The 15,329-nt window shown below is 43.6% G+C and overlaps 1 protein-coding gene across 7 annotated transcripts in view; it reads right to left on the bottom strand.

The window, feature by feature from the left end:
- CFAP92 (cilia and flagella associated protein 92 (putative)) overlaps positions 1-15,329 on the bottom strand; it is an 85,192-nt gene that overhangs the window by 4,234 nt on the left and 65,629 nt on the right. For 3 of the 7 annotated variants that reach the window (XM_054550567.2, XM_054550568.2, XM_054550570.2), the window contains 3 exons: positions 2,348-2,512; positions 1,603-1,809; positions 1,365-1,521 (listed from right to left, as the gene is read on the bottom strand). In XM_054550567.2, the coding sequence (XP_054406542.2) occupies positions 1,365-1,521; positions 1,603-1,809; positions 2,348-2,512 (529 nt within the window). Of the gene's footprint in view, positions 1-107; positions 1,810-2,347; positions 2,513-15,329 lie in introns of all 7 variants that reach the window. The other 4 variants (XM_054550569.2, XM_009238417.4, XR_010139333.1 and 1 more) reach the window with 3 other exon arrangements.

The following is a 15,329-nucleotide window of genomic DNA, read 5'->3' as shown; positions in this document are numbered from 1 at the left end:
AAGTTTGTAAATATTGTGACCGTGTAAATAACCTCTCAGTGAAACCTGAAGTTCTGTTTTGTTAGTGATAGCAAGGCAGCATTTTGCACAAAATGAAGCATGCATACCTCTGGACAGAAGGCTGCTTGGAGTTTCTTTGCACAGGGGAAGTTTGGGGAGGGGCTGTCAGACCCACCCCGCTTCTGTGCAGCCTTCTGGAAGGGGGCTTCACTCTAGGCTGGTGGCGTGTAAGGCCTCGGTCAGCAGCAAGTTCTCCATTCATCCATCTGGGTTGAAAAGGCCTAGCGACCAGTTCAAGCCTCTCCCTCTCATCTGTAGTTGCTAAGTTTTCTTAAACATGTTGTGGGAAGAGGAGACCCCAGCAAGTGTTTCTTAAGTGATTTCACCAGTGAAACCCCCAGGAGACTTTTGCTGGGAAGGCTGGCAGTGGAGCTCACTAGGAAGCCTTCTTACCAAGGAAAAGCCTTGTGTTCTTAGGCTAGACAGCTCTCCTAGGTAGAGCCTCCTTGAGAGCCACAGCAGTAACTGTGGGCCTGGGACATGCCCACAGAGAGCAGGTCTCTTCAGGCAACCTGGGAGATCTAGGGCCTATTGGGGAGGGAGGGAGCCAAGTCTAGGCAAATGGAGAAAGTGACATTTCAGCAAACTTGTTAGCACTTCCATGGAGCTGTGATCAGTTGTCCTTAGGAGTCGAGGAGGAGAGGAAGCCATCACGTTCACCTGACCTAGTTTTCTGGGAGAGGTTTCTCTGACAGACCTTGTTAGATAGGCTCATGTCTCTTTTTCCCTGAACAAAGGTTCTGGCTCTGTTAACCAACAAGTTTGGGTTCTATGTTAACCTCTAGATGATCCTGAGATCAATTTTCATAAACAGGGATAAAGAGGAAGAGGACTTGGAGGGACTGGCGTAGCAAGACCTATGTTTCCTGTCTCCTCCTTTCCCCCACAGAAGGAACTGTCAGTATCTTTACAGCTGGAAGGTCCCAGTGAAGCCCAGAGCCTCTCTCCCCAGCTCTTGGCTGGACACCTAGAGTTCAGTCATGGGTAATAGTGTTGAAGCTCAGGAAGCCTTTAGACCTGTCTTCCAACTTCCCTACTTTATAGCCAAGAAACCAGGCCCAGGGCATGAAGGGATTTGCCTGAAGTCACACAAATGTCACACTTGGGACTAGAATCCTGGTCTGAGTTCCAGCCCAGCATTCAATCTCTTCTATCAGACCCATTCTGCATCTTGATTTTCTTAGCACAGAAAGTTTGGTTGATAATGTAAACAAAATGGATACTGCTGAAGATGCAGAGTGGCACAGAGCTCCTGCCTGCCCACGGCATCAGGAGGCCCAGCTTGGCAAAGCCTTGCCTGTTACCTGTTACAGGCTTTGGTGCGGGTGAAGGGAGCAGCTCAAGGAAAGGTGGTGGTTTCTTGTACAGATCAAAGTCCACGTGGTGCCTGTCCCAGCTCCACCTGTCTCGATCCAACACAGGCTCCAGTACATTAGCAAACAGGGAGTTTTCCTTCCACTCCTAAATTGGGGGAGTAAGTAAATCAGGAGGAGAAAGGTCCCTATGGACACCCCACCTGAGACCCTGCTCTTCCCTGTGGACCTCATTCAGCTCTTTGATGGGTGGTAGCTTGAGATCCTGAAAGCTGCTTTCAGTGTCACTCTGAAGACCTGTCACTTGGAATCCCCTGGCTGTGAGCCAGGCCTGGCGGGATTTCTTCTGGGCTTTCTTCTCCTCTTCCTTCAAGTCCAGGGGCTCCACCATGGCTGAGAGGTAATCCTGTGAGTACGTGAATCTCCTTCTTGGCTCCTAGAAATGGGGGCAGACAGGTTGGGGTGGAAGGGCTGATAGCAATCTTGGATTTCCAAGTAGGAATCAGAAACAGCTGGGGGCATAATCATAGTTCCTGACAATGTAAATAGTGCATTGAGAGGAAATGACTGTGCAGCAGCCCTGTAAGGGACATATTATTGTCCCCTTTGATGGGAGAAGCCGTTTCCTAAAGTTAATGTGTGCGGGAAGTCTAAACCATGGCTTTCCCTTCTGTTGGTAGCTGCCTTGATAAGCAGCAATCATAAAGTATTCCCCAGAGGTAAGGATGCTACAGTTGTTCTCCTTCATGTACATCTGAGCTTACATTGAGGATCTCGGGCTCACCCTCAGTGTGGAGGATTCACATTTAGTGTGGAACAGAACACCTCTCAACATCTGAGCCTTGTCTACTTCCCCTAGCTGATCAGCTTTCAACTGTACAGCTGAGATCCCCCACTGACCTCCAAGCAGGCATGGTCAGAAGAAAGAACTCATGGGATTTGCCAACTGCCATCATCCTGTCTGGGTCTCTCACCTTGGCCATCTCTTGATACAGCTCCTTCTTGGCAAGCTCTGTAGAATTCATGGTCTGGATACTATAGTTGTAGATGGCCTTGTTGGCAGGGGCTGAAATTTTAATCACCTTCGCCACGGACTTTGGAGGCTTCTTGCTGACCTGGTAGGCTTCTGTGATATTTTTCTGAAGAAAGAGACACCAGTCACTACCCACACCAGGTCATCCTCACCCCCCATGCCAGCTCATATGCAGTGAGATGATCTCTGGGACTTAGCTGTGGTGTAGGTATTGATTGATTCTTCAATACTGGTGCTGTTATTTCATCATAGAACCAGGGCAAAGGGCCAACTAGTCCAACCTCTCACTATCCAAAATGGAATTTAAGAGGACCAAAAAATTGAGACCCCTAAGGTCACTGTAACTGGAACACACATCATCTGGCCACTCATCTCCCAACCACCTGGTGATAAAGACAGAATTTCTATCTCACATGGTCAGAAGCACGAGAGTGTGGACAGGTGATACTACAACCTAAAGCAGCAAGGACTGCCATCCTTGACCATGGTTAACTGTCAAGTGTGCATAAGGATTATGACCCTCATTCTCTCCAGCAGGCCCAGTAAGGAAATGGGAACTCTTCCCTGAACAGAGAGAAATAAGATGGTCTGTTGGCTTCCTTTGTGAATGAAAATAGAAATGTGGAAGGAGATGAAAGACAACACAGAAGCCTGGGGGGAAAGGTGGCTGGGACCCAAAACAAGGGAGAACTAGGAAAGTTACCACTCTAAATTGTTGGGCACTGTGCAGTGTTTCATATGCATATTTCACAGCAACCTTCAGCAAAATACCATCTTTTACCTTTAAAACATTTTTTAGCACAAGATGGTGACCTTAGCTCAACTACAGTGGCTTGACTTTGGAATCTTTGAGGAATTAATGCACAAGAATGCAGAATAATCAGGGGAGGACAAAATCTGTGATTCACACACATGAAAGGACAGACTATCCAGGCAACAAGGGATGCAAGGCAAAGACAGGTCTAAGTCCTCAGACTTTGGAGCACCTGCGAGAAGATTATACTAGGGATGCCACGTAGAGCAAGGATCCTCTCATGGCCCACATGGAACTTCAATCAATATTTCTTGATGTGTCCAGTTTTTCTAGTTGTCCTTAGTTGGGGAGTTGATCTGAGTTTCTCAGTCAGCCATTCCTAGAGGTCCCCTGCTCCTTCCAAATCCTAGAATTGGTGAATTACAACCTAGGGGGACAGATTCTTCTTTCCATGCTACTCCTTTCTTACAATTTGAAGTTGAAATTCTGACCTAATGCTTATTAGAGGGAAAGCAAACAGTGTTCCATAGTTCTTCTGGGTGCCTGAGATTCTCTGCCAAGGGGTGACACCTGCAGGAGAATTTGGACTCAGAGCAAAAGTAACTAGATGCTGGAGAAGTAAATACAGTATTAAAAAAGGCCACAGACTAAACAACTTGAAGCTAAATTATTGGAAAAGATGGGCTAAGAATTTAACATAAGAAATTATTTTAAAATAAGAGTGGAGATAGCAATATGAAGCAGAAGTAAGACTAAAAGAAAAAGTATTGAGTATGAAAATAGTTGAAATAGAAGACAAGCGAATGAGATATATTGCAGAAGTGATACTGTTGTAGAACGAATGAATGAACTGGAAGATCCACTTGAGATATGCTCTCGGAAAGCACTCCTGTATAAAAAGATAAAATTAGAAACTGAGTATAGAGGATGGAAATAACATCCAAATAACAGAAGTCCCAAAAGGAGGGGAAAAGGGAGAACAAGAAAATTTGGAGAAATAATGAATGTCAGAAAAGACAAAACTTCCAAGCCTGGGTACACTATTAGTGGGATTTAAGCAAACAAATACAAAGATAAACTCTCAAAGGTTCTAGAGGAAAAGAGCAGGCCACCTGTAAAGAAAAACTATCACTTGTGATCAGATCCACAACAGCAACAAGGTAAGTTAACTTCAACCTAGAATTTCATATCCAAGCAAACTGTCTAATTGTGAGGGCATATGCTTAGGTTTACAAGGTCTTAGGTTTTACACAAAACCCTCCTTTAAAAACTCTTGGGGCTGGGTGTGGTGGCTTATGCCTGTAATCCCAGTACTTTGGGAAGCCGAGGCAGGCAGATCATCTGAGGTCAGAAGTTCAAGACCAGCTTGGCCAACATACAGTGAAACCCTTTCCATACTAAAAAATACAAAAATTAGCTGGGCATGGTGGCACACGCCTGTAGTCCCAGCCACTTGGGAAGCTGAGGCAGGAGAATCGCTTGAACCCAGGAGGCAGAGGTTGCATTGAGCCGAGATCATGCCACTCTACTCCAGCCTGGGTGACAGAGTGAGACTCCGTCTCAAAAAAACAAACCCACAAAACTTGGGAGAAATTCAAAATGGAGGAGGAACATGTAGGAGGATTCAAGGTTAGTAAGTAATGTCCGATATCCTAGTAAAGTTGTCTTAAAAGGACTAGGAAAAAGTAAAATTTCAGAGCCTGGAATTGAAATTCTAGAGACTATAAAAGGGATGGTGGAGTGTGGGTAGGAAATGAGATAAGAGGGATGTAAATGTACAATTTGTCTTATAAAGAGAATATAGTTTTATGAGTTTAACGATTCAGTAGGAATGCCTAACCATATGGTCTTCAGGATAACCACCTTAAAAACAAAGATAGAATGTATAACTTAAGTCCACAGAAGAAAACTTGATCTATCCAAAGAACACAGGAATGGAGGGTTTAAAAGTAGATTAGGTGGCAAAAATGCCTAATCTAACAGTAATTAGTCAGATTGGAATTTTTTTTTTTTTTTTTTTTTTTTGAGACAGTTTTGCTCTTGTTGCCCAGGCTGGAGTGGAATGGCGCGATCTTGGCTCACTACAACCTCCGCCTCCTGAGATGAAGTGATTCTCCTGCCTCAGCCTCCCAAGTAGCTGGGATTACAGGCATGTGACACCACGCCTGGCTAATTTTGTGTTTTTAGTAGAGACGGGGTTTCACTATGTTCAGGCTGGTCTCGAACGCCTGACCTCAAGAGATCCACTCACTTCAGCCTCCCAAAGTGCTGGGATTACAGGCGTGAGCCACTGTACCCTGCCTGGATTTTTTTTTTTTAAAGCTAACAATATGCTATCTACAAAATTTTCAACACAAAGATACAGATTTGACAACTAAAGGGAGACAGCATATACACTAGGCAAAAAGGCATCAGAAAACAAAGACAAAAAAGCTGTGTGGTATTCTTAATATCTGCTAAAACAATTCAAGTTAAAAATCTATCAAAAGGGGCAAAAGGATATTGTATATTGAGGACAACAAAAAGGTATAACTTGTAAATATATATGCACCTAGCAATATAGTCTCAAAATATATTAAGAAACAACTGACAGGATTACAAGAAGAAATAGACATCTATCTAATATCACTAGAGAGCAACCAAGGGAGCCAGGATTTGAGAGACCAAGAATCTGGAGAAAAGGGAAATAATGGTGGTTCCATTTTCTTTTTGTAGTTTTTTCTCAAGGGATTTACTGACTACTAATTTGCACATGGATAAGGCAGAAATAAGAACATAAGCAGAAAAAGAAGCTAAGAAGTTTAGAAGCTAAGGAGGTATTTTGGAAAATGTTGCATTGCTAGGGAAACAAAATTGGATTTCAAAATTGGAAATTGTGCCAAGGAGGAAGGGCCCTGGTACCTCTAGGCCTCCAGTTTAGAATTCAGAAAATCTGTGCTTTAGGAGTAAGGGTAAGCCTGACTCTGATTAAGGAGATTTATCTGTCATTTGTCTCCTGCTATATCATCTCTGGAATAAGACATCAAGAGTCTCTATAGTTTTCAGTACACTCTTTACCATTTAACAAAAAACAACAGACATGCCAGGAAACAGGATGAAAAGACGGAAACCAAGAAAAAAGACAGACAATAGAAACAGACCCCAGGTAATCCAGATATTGGAAATATCAGACAAGAACATTAAACTAGTCTGGACATGGTGGCTCATGCCTGTAATCACAGCACTTTGGGAGGCTAAGGTGGGTGAATCACTTGAGGTGAGGAGTTAGAGACCAGCCTAACCAACATGGTGAAACTCTGCTTCTACTAATATACAAAAATTAGCTGGGCATGGCAGTAGGTGCCTGTAATCTCAGCTACTCGGAAGGCTGAGGCAGGGAGAAGTGCTTGAACCCAGGAGGCAGAGGTTGCAGTGAGCCAAGATAGTGCTACTGCACTCTAGCCTGGGTGACAGAGCAAGACTCCATCTCAAAAAAAAATTAAAATAATTATGATTAATCAAAATAAATGAAAATGAGAATTTCACCAGACACCTGCAACCTATAGAAAAAGTAAATGGAAATCATATAATTGAATAAATCATCATTAAAGTTACGATCCAGTGGATGGGTTTAATTGCAGCTTGGACACAGTGTTGGGGAAAAGCTGAGTGTTGGGAAAAAGGCTGAGGCAGGGCTTGCTTGTCTGACGTAATGTAAAAGAGTCTTGGAACATGTCCGGGGTCCAGGGTCTAAAACAGCTTGTGGCCTTTGGAACACCAAGCTCTGTTCCAAAGGGTGGAAGGTTGCCCTGCTGCACCACAATCTAAACCTAGGGCACAAGCCACAAGGGCATGGCTTGGATGGAATCCAGGGCACAGCACATAAAACCCCTCATGGCCTCTGGAATGTGTCTCGACTTGCTGGCTCCTTGCTTCTAGCACTCCAAGGCTCATAGATCGATTGTATCTTAAACTAGAAGAACATGTTTCCCATTATCTAAAGTAGCAGAACATGTTCCATATGCTTCAAAGAAAATTCTAAACCATCACAGCTGTAGATCATGCACTTGATACACTGCTTTCTTTCAACCCTCACATCCTCACCACCTGCTTCTTTGATCACCAATAAATAGTGCGGGCTTCCAGAGGACAGGGCCTTCATAGCCTCCATACTAGTGTTGGCCCCCTGGTCCCACTTTATGCACTCTTGTCTCATTTGTTTGACTCTGCCGGACTTCGTAGCCCCCACAGCCTGGTGTTGGGTCTGATCACCCAACATTCCTGGCGCCCAATATGAAGCAACAAACACCCCAGTGAAGGAACGCTAGAGTGTGTGAAAGAGGATGCATCGTCAGAGGACACCCGAGGACGACTGAAAGAAGCTCAGCAGGAAAGCTGAGCGCTCGGAAGGACCAGGGTAACAATGGGACAAAGTGAAAGCAAACATTCTGCTCAGGATGTTTTAATACAGCTTCTTACATACAATAATGCTAATGCAGAGTGTCAAACTGCTGTTAGACCCCTGACAGGGAAGGTTCATTTAGCTGAATGTATTAAGGCTTGTGATGGCATTGGAGGTAACTTACATAAGGCTAATCTTTTAGCTCAGGCTATGGCTGGACTGAAAGTAGGAAAGAATATGCCCCGTTTCTCAGGCCATTGTTTCAATTGTGGGCAATTTGGACACACAAAGAAGGAATGTAGAAAAGGAAATCAAAAGGCAAAAACTACCATCAATCAACAGAAAAGTCCCGGTGTATGCCCTCAGTGTAAGAAAGGCAATCACTGGGCAAATCAGTGTCATTCTAAATTTAGCAAAGATGGACGACCTGTTTCGGGAAGTGGGAAGAGGGGCCCACCTCAGGCCCCTCAACAAACCAAGGCATATCCAGCACAGCCAGTGCCCTTACAAACATACAATTGTTCCCCGCCACAGTAGGCAGTGCTGCTATAGACCTTTGCAGCATAATTCCCATCTCCTTCCTGGGGAGCCACTAAAGAAGGTCCCCACGGGTGTTAGAGGACCCTTAACCTCAGGAACAGTTGGTCTATTACTTGGAAGGTCTAGTTTAAGAGGTGGCACTGCATATGGGAATAATTGACTCTGATTATACCGGAGAAATTCAATTAGTTGGCTGGGCGCGGTGGCTCACGCCTGTAATCCTAGCACTTTGGGAGGCTGAGGCGGGCAGATCACGAGGTCAGGAGATCAAGACCATCCTGGCTAACATGGTGAAACCCCATCTCTACTAAAAATACAAAAAAAAAAAAATTAGCCGGGCGTGGTGGCGGGTGCCTGTAGTCCCAGCTCTCAGGGAGGCTGAGGCAGGAGAATGGCATGAACCCGGGAGGCGGAGCTTGCAGTGAGTCGAGATCACGCCACTGCACTCCAGCCTGGGCGACAGAGCGAGACTCCGTCTCCAAAAAAAAAAAAAAAAGAAATTCAATTAGTTATTAGTTCCTCGACTCAGTGGTCTGCCTCCGCAGGAGAAAGAATTGCTTAGTTATTGCTGTTACCTTACACAAAACTAGGAAGCAGCACAGTGAAAAGAACAGGAGGCTTTGGTAGTAATCCAGCAGGAAAGGCTGTATATTGGGTTACTCTAGTGTCTGACAGAAGACCTATTTGTACAGTAACTATTCAGGGAAAGGATTTTGAAGGACTAGTAGATACTGGAGCTGATGTCTCTATTATTGCTTTAAATCAATGGCCCCAACACTGGCCCAAACAAAAGACTTCCATGGGTATCACTGGCATAGGGCCTGCTTCAGAAGTCTTTCAAAGTTCCTTGATTTTACCATGTCAAGGGCCGGATGGCCAGGAAGGAACAATTCAACCTATTATTATACCTATTCCTGTCAATTTATGAGGTAAAGACTTATTGCAACAATGGGGTGCCCACCAAACATCTGAAGATCTATCATGAGCCACAGCATCTAGTGGACCCACCTGTATGGTGCAAATTTAAGGTTTAAGGATTGCTTTTTTGCTATACTGTTGCACAAGAAGGATAAGCTTCGATTTGCTTTCTCTGTGCCTTCTGTTAGAAGGGGCCTGTTTCTCATTATCAGTGGAAAGTTTTACCCCATGGTAATTAACCAAAGAGGCAGAAGCTGAGTTACAGCTTGTAGAACAAATGCTTCAGCAATGGTATGCCTCCTGGCTACAGCCACAAAAGTTTTTGCTTCTGTTTTGCTAGATTTACTAACGTGGGGTTGAGGGTATGCTTGTGTTTTTGCAGGAGATGAACAAGCTGTGTGGGTGCCCTCAAGATGTGTACGACCATGGAACGGGAGACTGGAGGGACCCAACCATGGAGCGAGTTCCCCCAGTACAAGCCGTGGGCCAGCTGAATCTGAATGCAAAGATGGAATGAGGACCAACTGGAATCACACTGACATCAACCCCCATAACATGGGGGCAGATCAAGAAAACCACACAGAAAGCTAAGAAACTGCTGGAGCGCCAGGGTTTTACCTTTTGCTGGAACTCAGAGGTACAACAGATGCTTAACAGACCAATGCTTTCTGACTGAGCTCCTCTCTACCCTGAATACAAGAGACCCTAATAGTTAGGCAGGAATATCATCGCCCCTGTTCAGCATGAAGAAGTTGCAGAAGATGGACCTTCATCCTTCTGCAACCCTTAGGATTAAAGGTCCTCTTGTAAAAGGGAAGGGGGAAATATGTAAGAAGCATTCAAACCAGAGCGACTGCATTTTGAATAAGGGCTAAGATAAATGAAGCTGGATCACCAACTGGCAATTAAGGGCTGCACAGCCTGCAATTGCCTTGCTCAATTAATTTAAAAACAAAAGAACTTTTGGATTCAAAGTTGTGTTCGGCCACCTTTTATGCTAGCAATAGGAAATGTTACTCTTAAACGCCACCTGGAGGGCAAAGATGAAAATCTCACCCTCGATATTGTAAAACTAAAAGAGCAGGTTTTTGAAGCCTCTCAGGCTCACTTAGCCCTGCTCCCTGGAACTGATATTTTGAACAAGACAGCCAATGGGCTGTCCACAATCCTCTTAAATGGATTAAGGCCATTGGAAGCTCTATACTTGCAGATTTTGTTCTAATAATTATGTGTTTGTGCTGTCTCCTTTTAGTCTGCAGATGCGGAAGCCACCTCTGGAGAGAAAGCTGCCGTTGAGAACAAGCAATGATAGCTGTGGCGGTTTTACAAAAAATAAAAGGGGGCATGTTGGGGAAAAGCTGAGTGTTGGGAAAAATGCTGAGGCCAGACTTGCATGTCTGATATAATGTAAAAGAGTCTTGGAACATGTCTGGGGTCCAGGGTCCAAGACCCCTCATGGCCTTTGGAACACCAAGCTCTGTGCCAAAGGGTGGAAGGCCGCCCTGCTGCACCACAACCTAAGCCCAGGGCATAAAACCCCTCGTGGCTTGGATGGAATCCAGGGCTCAGGGCATAAAACCCCTTGTGGCCTCTGGAATGTATCTAGACTTGCTGGCTTCTTGCTTCTAGCACTCCCAGGCTCATAGAACGATTGTATCTTTTTTTTTTTTTTTTTTGAGACAGAGTTTTGCTCTTGTTGCCCAGGCTGGAGTGCAATGGCGCGATCTTGGCTCACTGCAACCTCCGCCCCCTGGGTTCAAGCGATTCTCCTGCCTCAGCCTCTCAAGTAGCTGGGATTACAGTCATGCACCACCACGTCCGGCTGATTTTGTATTTTGTTAGCAGAGATGGGGTTTCCCCATGTTGGTCAGGCTAGTCCCAAACTCCCGACCTCAGGTGATCTGCCTGCCTTGGCCTCCCAAAGTGCTGGGATTACAGGCATGAGCCACCATGCCCAACCAATTGTATCTTAAACTAGAACATGTTTCCCATTATCTCAAGTAGCAAAACATGTTCCATATGCTTCAAAGAAAATGCTAAACTGTCACAGCTATAGATCATGCGCTGATACGCTGCTTTCTTTCAACCCCCACATCCTCACCACCTGCTTCTTTGTTTGATCACCAATAAATAGTGCAGGCTTCCAGAACTTGGGACCTTCACAGCCTCCATACTAGCGTTGGCCCCCTGGTCCCACTTTATGCACTCTTAACTTGTTTTGTCTCTTTCCTTTGACTCCGTGGGACTTTGTGGCCCCCATGGCCTGGTGTTGGGTCTGATCACCGCAACACACAGCAGGGGATAAGATTAGTGATTTAGCAAAACAGCAGTCTCCAACCTTTTTGGCACCAGGGATTGGTTTCGTGGAAGACAGTTTTTCCATGGCCAGTGGGAGAGGGTTGTATGGGCATGGTTTGGGGATGAAACTGTTCCACCTCAGCTCATCAGGCATTGGTTAGAGTCTGATAAGGAACATGCAACCTAGAACCCTTGCATGTTCAGTTCACAATAGCATTCACACTCTTATGAGAATCTAATGCCGCCACTGATCTGACAGGAGGCGGAGCTCAGGTGGTGATGCTCACTTGCCCACTGCTTACCTCCTGTTGTGCCACCCAGTTTCTAACAGGCCTCGAACTGCTACTGGTCTATAGCCTGGGGGTTGGGGACCCCTGCATCAGAAGATATATTGGTTGAAAATAATCAGGTTGAAGGACGAAAAGGAGAAAAAAAGACTGTAAAATAAAAAGTATGAGATGTATAAGTAGTATCAGATGCAGATCATGGTGAAAATATCTAACATTGGAGTCCCAGGAGGAGAGGAAGAGAAGATGAATGTAAGTAATATCTGAAGAGAAATACTGTCCTAGAACTTTTAAAACTTAAAAAAAAATCAAGCTACAGATTTAACAAGTTCTGGAAACCCATGGCAAGTTAAATACAAAGAAAAACACACCTACGAACATCACAATAAAACCGCCAAAAACCAAAGAAAAGAAAAACAAAAAATTTAAGCAGCCAGAGACAGCCAAATTATCTTCAAAAGAACAAGACTGGTTGGCAGCTGACCAACAGGAACAATGGAAGTCAGAGGACAATGGAATGATGTCTTTAAAGTGTTAATAACTGCCAAGCTAGAATTCTAAACCCAGGAAAAATACTCAAAAAATCTAATCACAGAAAAATTAATTGGTACTCATGAACACTTCTCAACACTGAAACAATGAAAAGACAAGTCATAGACTGGGAAAAGATACACATCTAACAACTCATATTTGAATAACAGTAAAACATTGTCAATTAGAAAAATACAACTAGATTTATTTTAAATGGAGAAAATAAATAAATTTGAACAAGCACTTTATAAAAGGAGATATCCAAATAGCCAATCATGTGAAAAGGTGCTCAACATTATTCAGAGAAAGACAGACATTAAAGCCTGAACGTGGCCGGGCATGGTGGCTCACGCCTGTAATCCCAGCACTTTGGAAGGCTGAGACAGGTAAATCACCTGAGGTCAGGAGTTCAAGACCAGCCTGGCCAATATGGTGAAACCCTGTCTCTAAAAATACAAAAATTAGCCAGGCATGGTGGCACACACCTGTAGTCCCAGCCACTCAGGAGGCTGAGGCAGGGAGAATTGCTTGAACCTGGGAGGCAGAAGTTGCAGTGAGCTGAGATCACACCACAGCACTCCAGCCTGGGTGACAGGGCAAGACGCCATCTCAAAAACAACAAGAAGAAACCTGAATGTAATACCAGTACACCTCACCTGAGCAGCGACCATAAAACCAAATCTAGCCACATCTACATGATGATTATACATGAAGAAGTGAGATTTATCCCAGGAATCCAAGGCTGGTTTAACATGCAAACATGAAATAATGTAGTATACCATATTAATAATGGACAAAAACCACATGATCACAATATTTGCATTCAACAAAAGCATATATTTCACAATATATGCATTTTTTGTTAAATGCATCTATTTTCACAATTAACAAAATTTTCACAATTTAACAAAAAAATGCATATATTGTGAAAATGTATGCATATATAATGTGGAAAAAGCATTTAACAAATATCCAACACCTATTCATACTGAACTCTCAACAAACTAAGAAGGGAACTTCCTTGACCTGATAAAGGGCATCTCTCAAAAATCTGCAGTTAATGTCCAACTTAATGGTAAAAGCCTGAATACTTTCTCCCCAAGATCACAAGCAAATCAAGCATGTCTGCTCTCACCACTCCTCTTCAACACTGCACTTTATACCAGACATTCTAGACAATGCAAAGGGAGAAAGAGAGGGAAGGACAAAGAGAAGGAAGAAAAGAGCAAGGAAAGGAAGTGTTATGGACTGAATGTCTTCACCCTCAAATTCCTCTATTGAAGCTCTAACCCCCAGCCTGGCTCTATTTGGAGTAGGGAAGTAATTAAGGTTAAATGAGGTCATAAGGTTGGGGCCCAGATCTGATAGGATTAGTGTCTTTGTAAGAAGAGACATCAGAGGCTGGGCGAGGTGGCTCACAGCTGTAATCCCAGCACTTCGGTAGGCCGAGGCGGGCAGATCACAAGGTCAGGAGATCGAGACCAGTGTGGCCAACATGGTGAAACCCTGTCTCTACTAAAAATACAAAAATTAGCTGAGTGTGGTGGCACGTGCTTGTAGTCCCAGCTACTTGGGAGGCTGAGGCAGGAGAATGGCTTGAACCCGGGAGGCGGAGATTGCAGTGAGCCGAGATTGTGCCACTGCACTCCAGCTTGGTGACAGAGCAAGACTCTGTCTCAAAAGAAAAAAAAGAGAGAGAGATATATTAGAGATCTCTCTCTCCATTCACACACAACAAAGAGATCATATGAGTACACAGCAAGATGGTGGCCACCTACAAGCCAAGAGAAAAGGCCTCAGAATTAAACCAACCTTGTCAGACTGTTAATTTTGGACGATCCAGCCTCCAGAATAGTGAGGAAATAATTTTCTGTTGTTTGAGCCTCTGAGCTTGTGGCAGCCCAGGCAGAAGGAAAGGAAGGAAGGAAGAGTATCCATATTGGAAAGGAAAATGACCTTTCTTCACAGATGACATGATCCAGTTCAAAAGGTTGTAGGATACAAGTTCAATGTACAAAAAATTAATTCTATTTCTATATTATGGAAACAATACAAAAAGTAATTCAATCATAACACCATTAATTTCACAAAAGAAGTGCAAGATTTGCACACTAAGAACTACAGAAATTGCTGAGGAAAACTGAAGATCTAAATTAACAGCAGAGACATTCCATGTTCATAAATTGGCAACCCCAAAATTGTTAAGTTGGCAGTTTTTCCCAAATCAATCTATAGATTCAATAAAATCCCTGCCGGGCACGGTGGCTCACACCTGTAATCCCAGCACTTTGGGAGGCCAAGGTGGGCGGATCACAAGGTCAAGAGATCGACACCATCTGGCTAACATGGTGAAACCCTGTCTCTACTAAAAAATACAAAAAATTAGCCGTGAGTGGTGGCGGGTGCATGTAGTCCCAGCCACTTGGGAGGCTGAGGCAGGAGAATGGCGTGAACCTGGGAGGCCGAGCTTGCAGTGAGCCAAGATCACGCCACTGCACTGCAGCCTGGGTGACAGAGCAAGACTCCGTCCCAAAATAAATAAATAAATAAAATCCCCATGAAATTCCTATAGAATTTGTTACAGAAATTGGCAAGCTGATCTTAAAATATATGTGGAAATGCAAAGGACCCAAAGTAGTCAAAGCAATTTTGAAAAAGAACAAAGTTAAAGGACTTACACAATCCAACTAACTAACTACAATTAAAGTCATCAAGACAACGTGTTGCTGGTATATGGAGAGGCATATAAGTTAATGGAACATAATTTAGAACTCAGATATAAACCCTTACATTTATGGTCAATTCTTGACAAAGATGCTAAGTCAATTCAATGGGGGAACAGCTAGTCTTTGCAAGAAATGATGTGAGGACAACTGGATATCCATACGCAAAAAGATTAATTTAGACCCTTACATTGGACCTCAAAAAAAATGGTTCACAGATCTAAATGTGAGAGCTAAGAGTAAGTGTAAGAGAAAGGATATGAAATGATCTTTGTAACTTTAAGCAGAGTCCTTAACTATAACACCAGAAGCATGATTGCTAAAAGAAAAAACATAAATTGGAATTTATCAAAATTAAGAACTTTTATACTTCAAAAGTTTTTTCTTATACCATTAAGAAAAAAAAGACAAGCCACAAATATGGAGAAAATATTTGCAAATCATATTTCTCATTAAGTACTTGTATCCAGAATATATAACAACTCAACAAT

The sequence above is a fragment of the Pongo abelii genome, chromosome 2 (genome assembly GCF_028885655.2).
Source record: "Pongo abelii isolate AG06213 chromosome 2, NHGRI_mPonAbe1-v2.0_pri, whole genome shotgun sequence".
Classification (NCBI taxonomy): Eukaryota; Metazoa; Chordata; class Mammalia; order Primates; family Hominidae; genus Pongo; species Pongo abelii.
The sequence above is the reverse complement of the archived record's forward strand: the minus strand, read 5'-3'. Positions and strand labels throughout refer to the sequence as shown.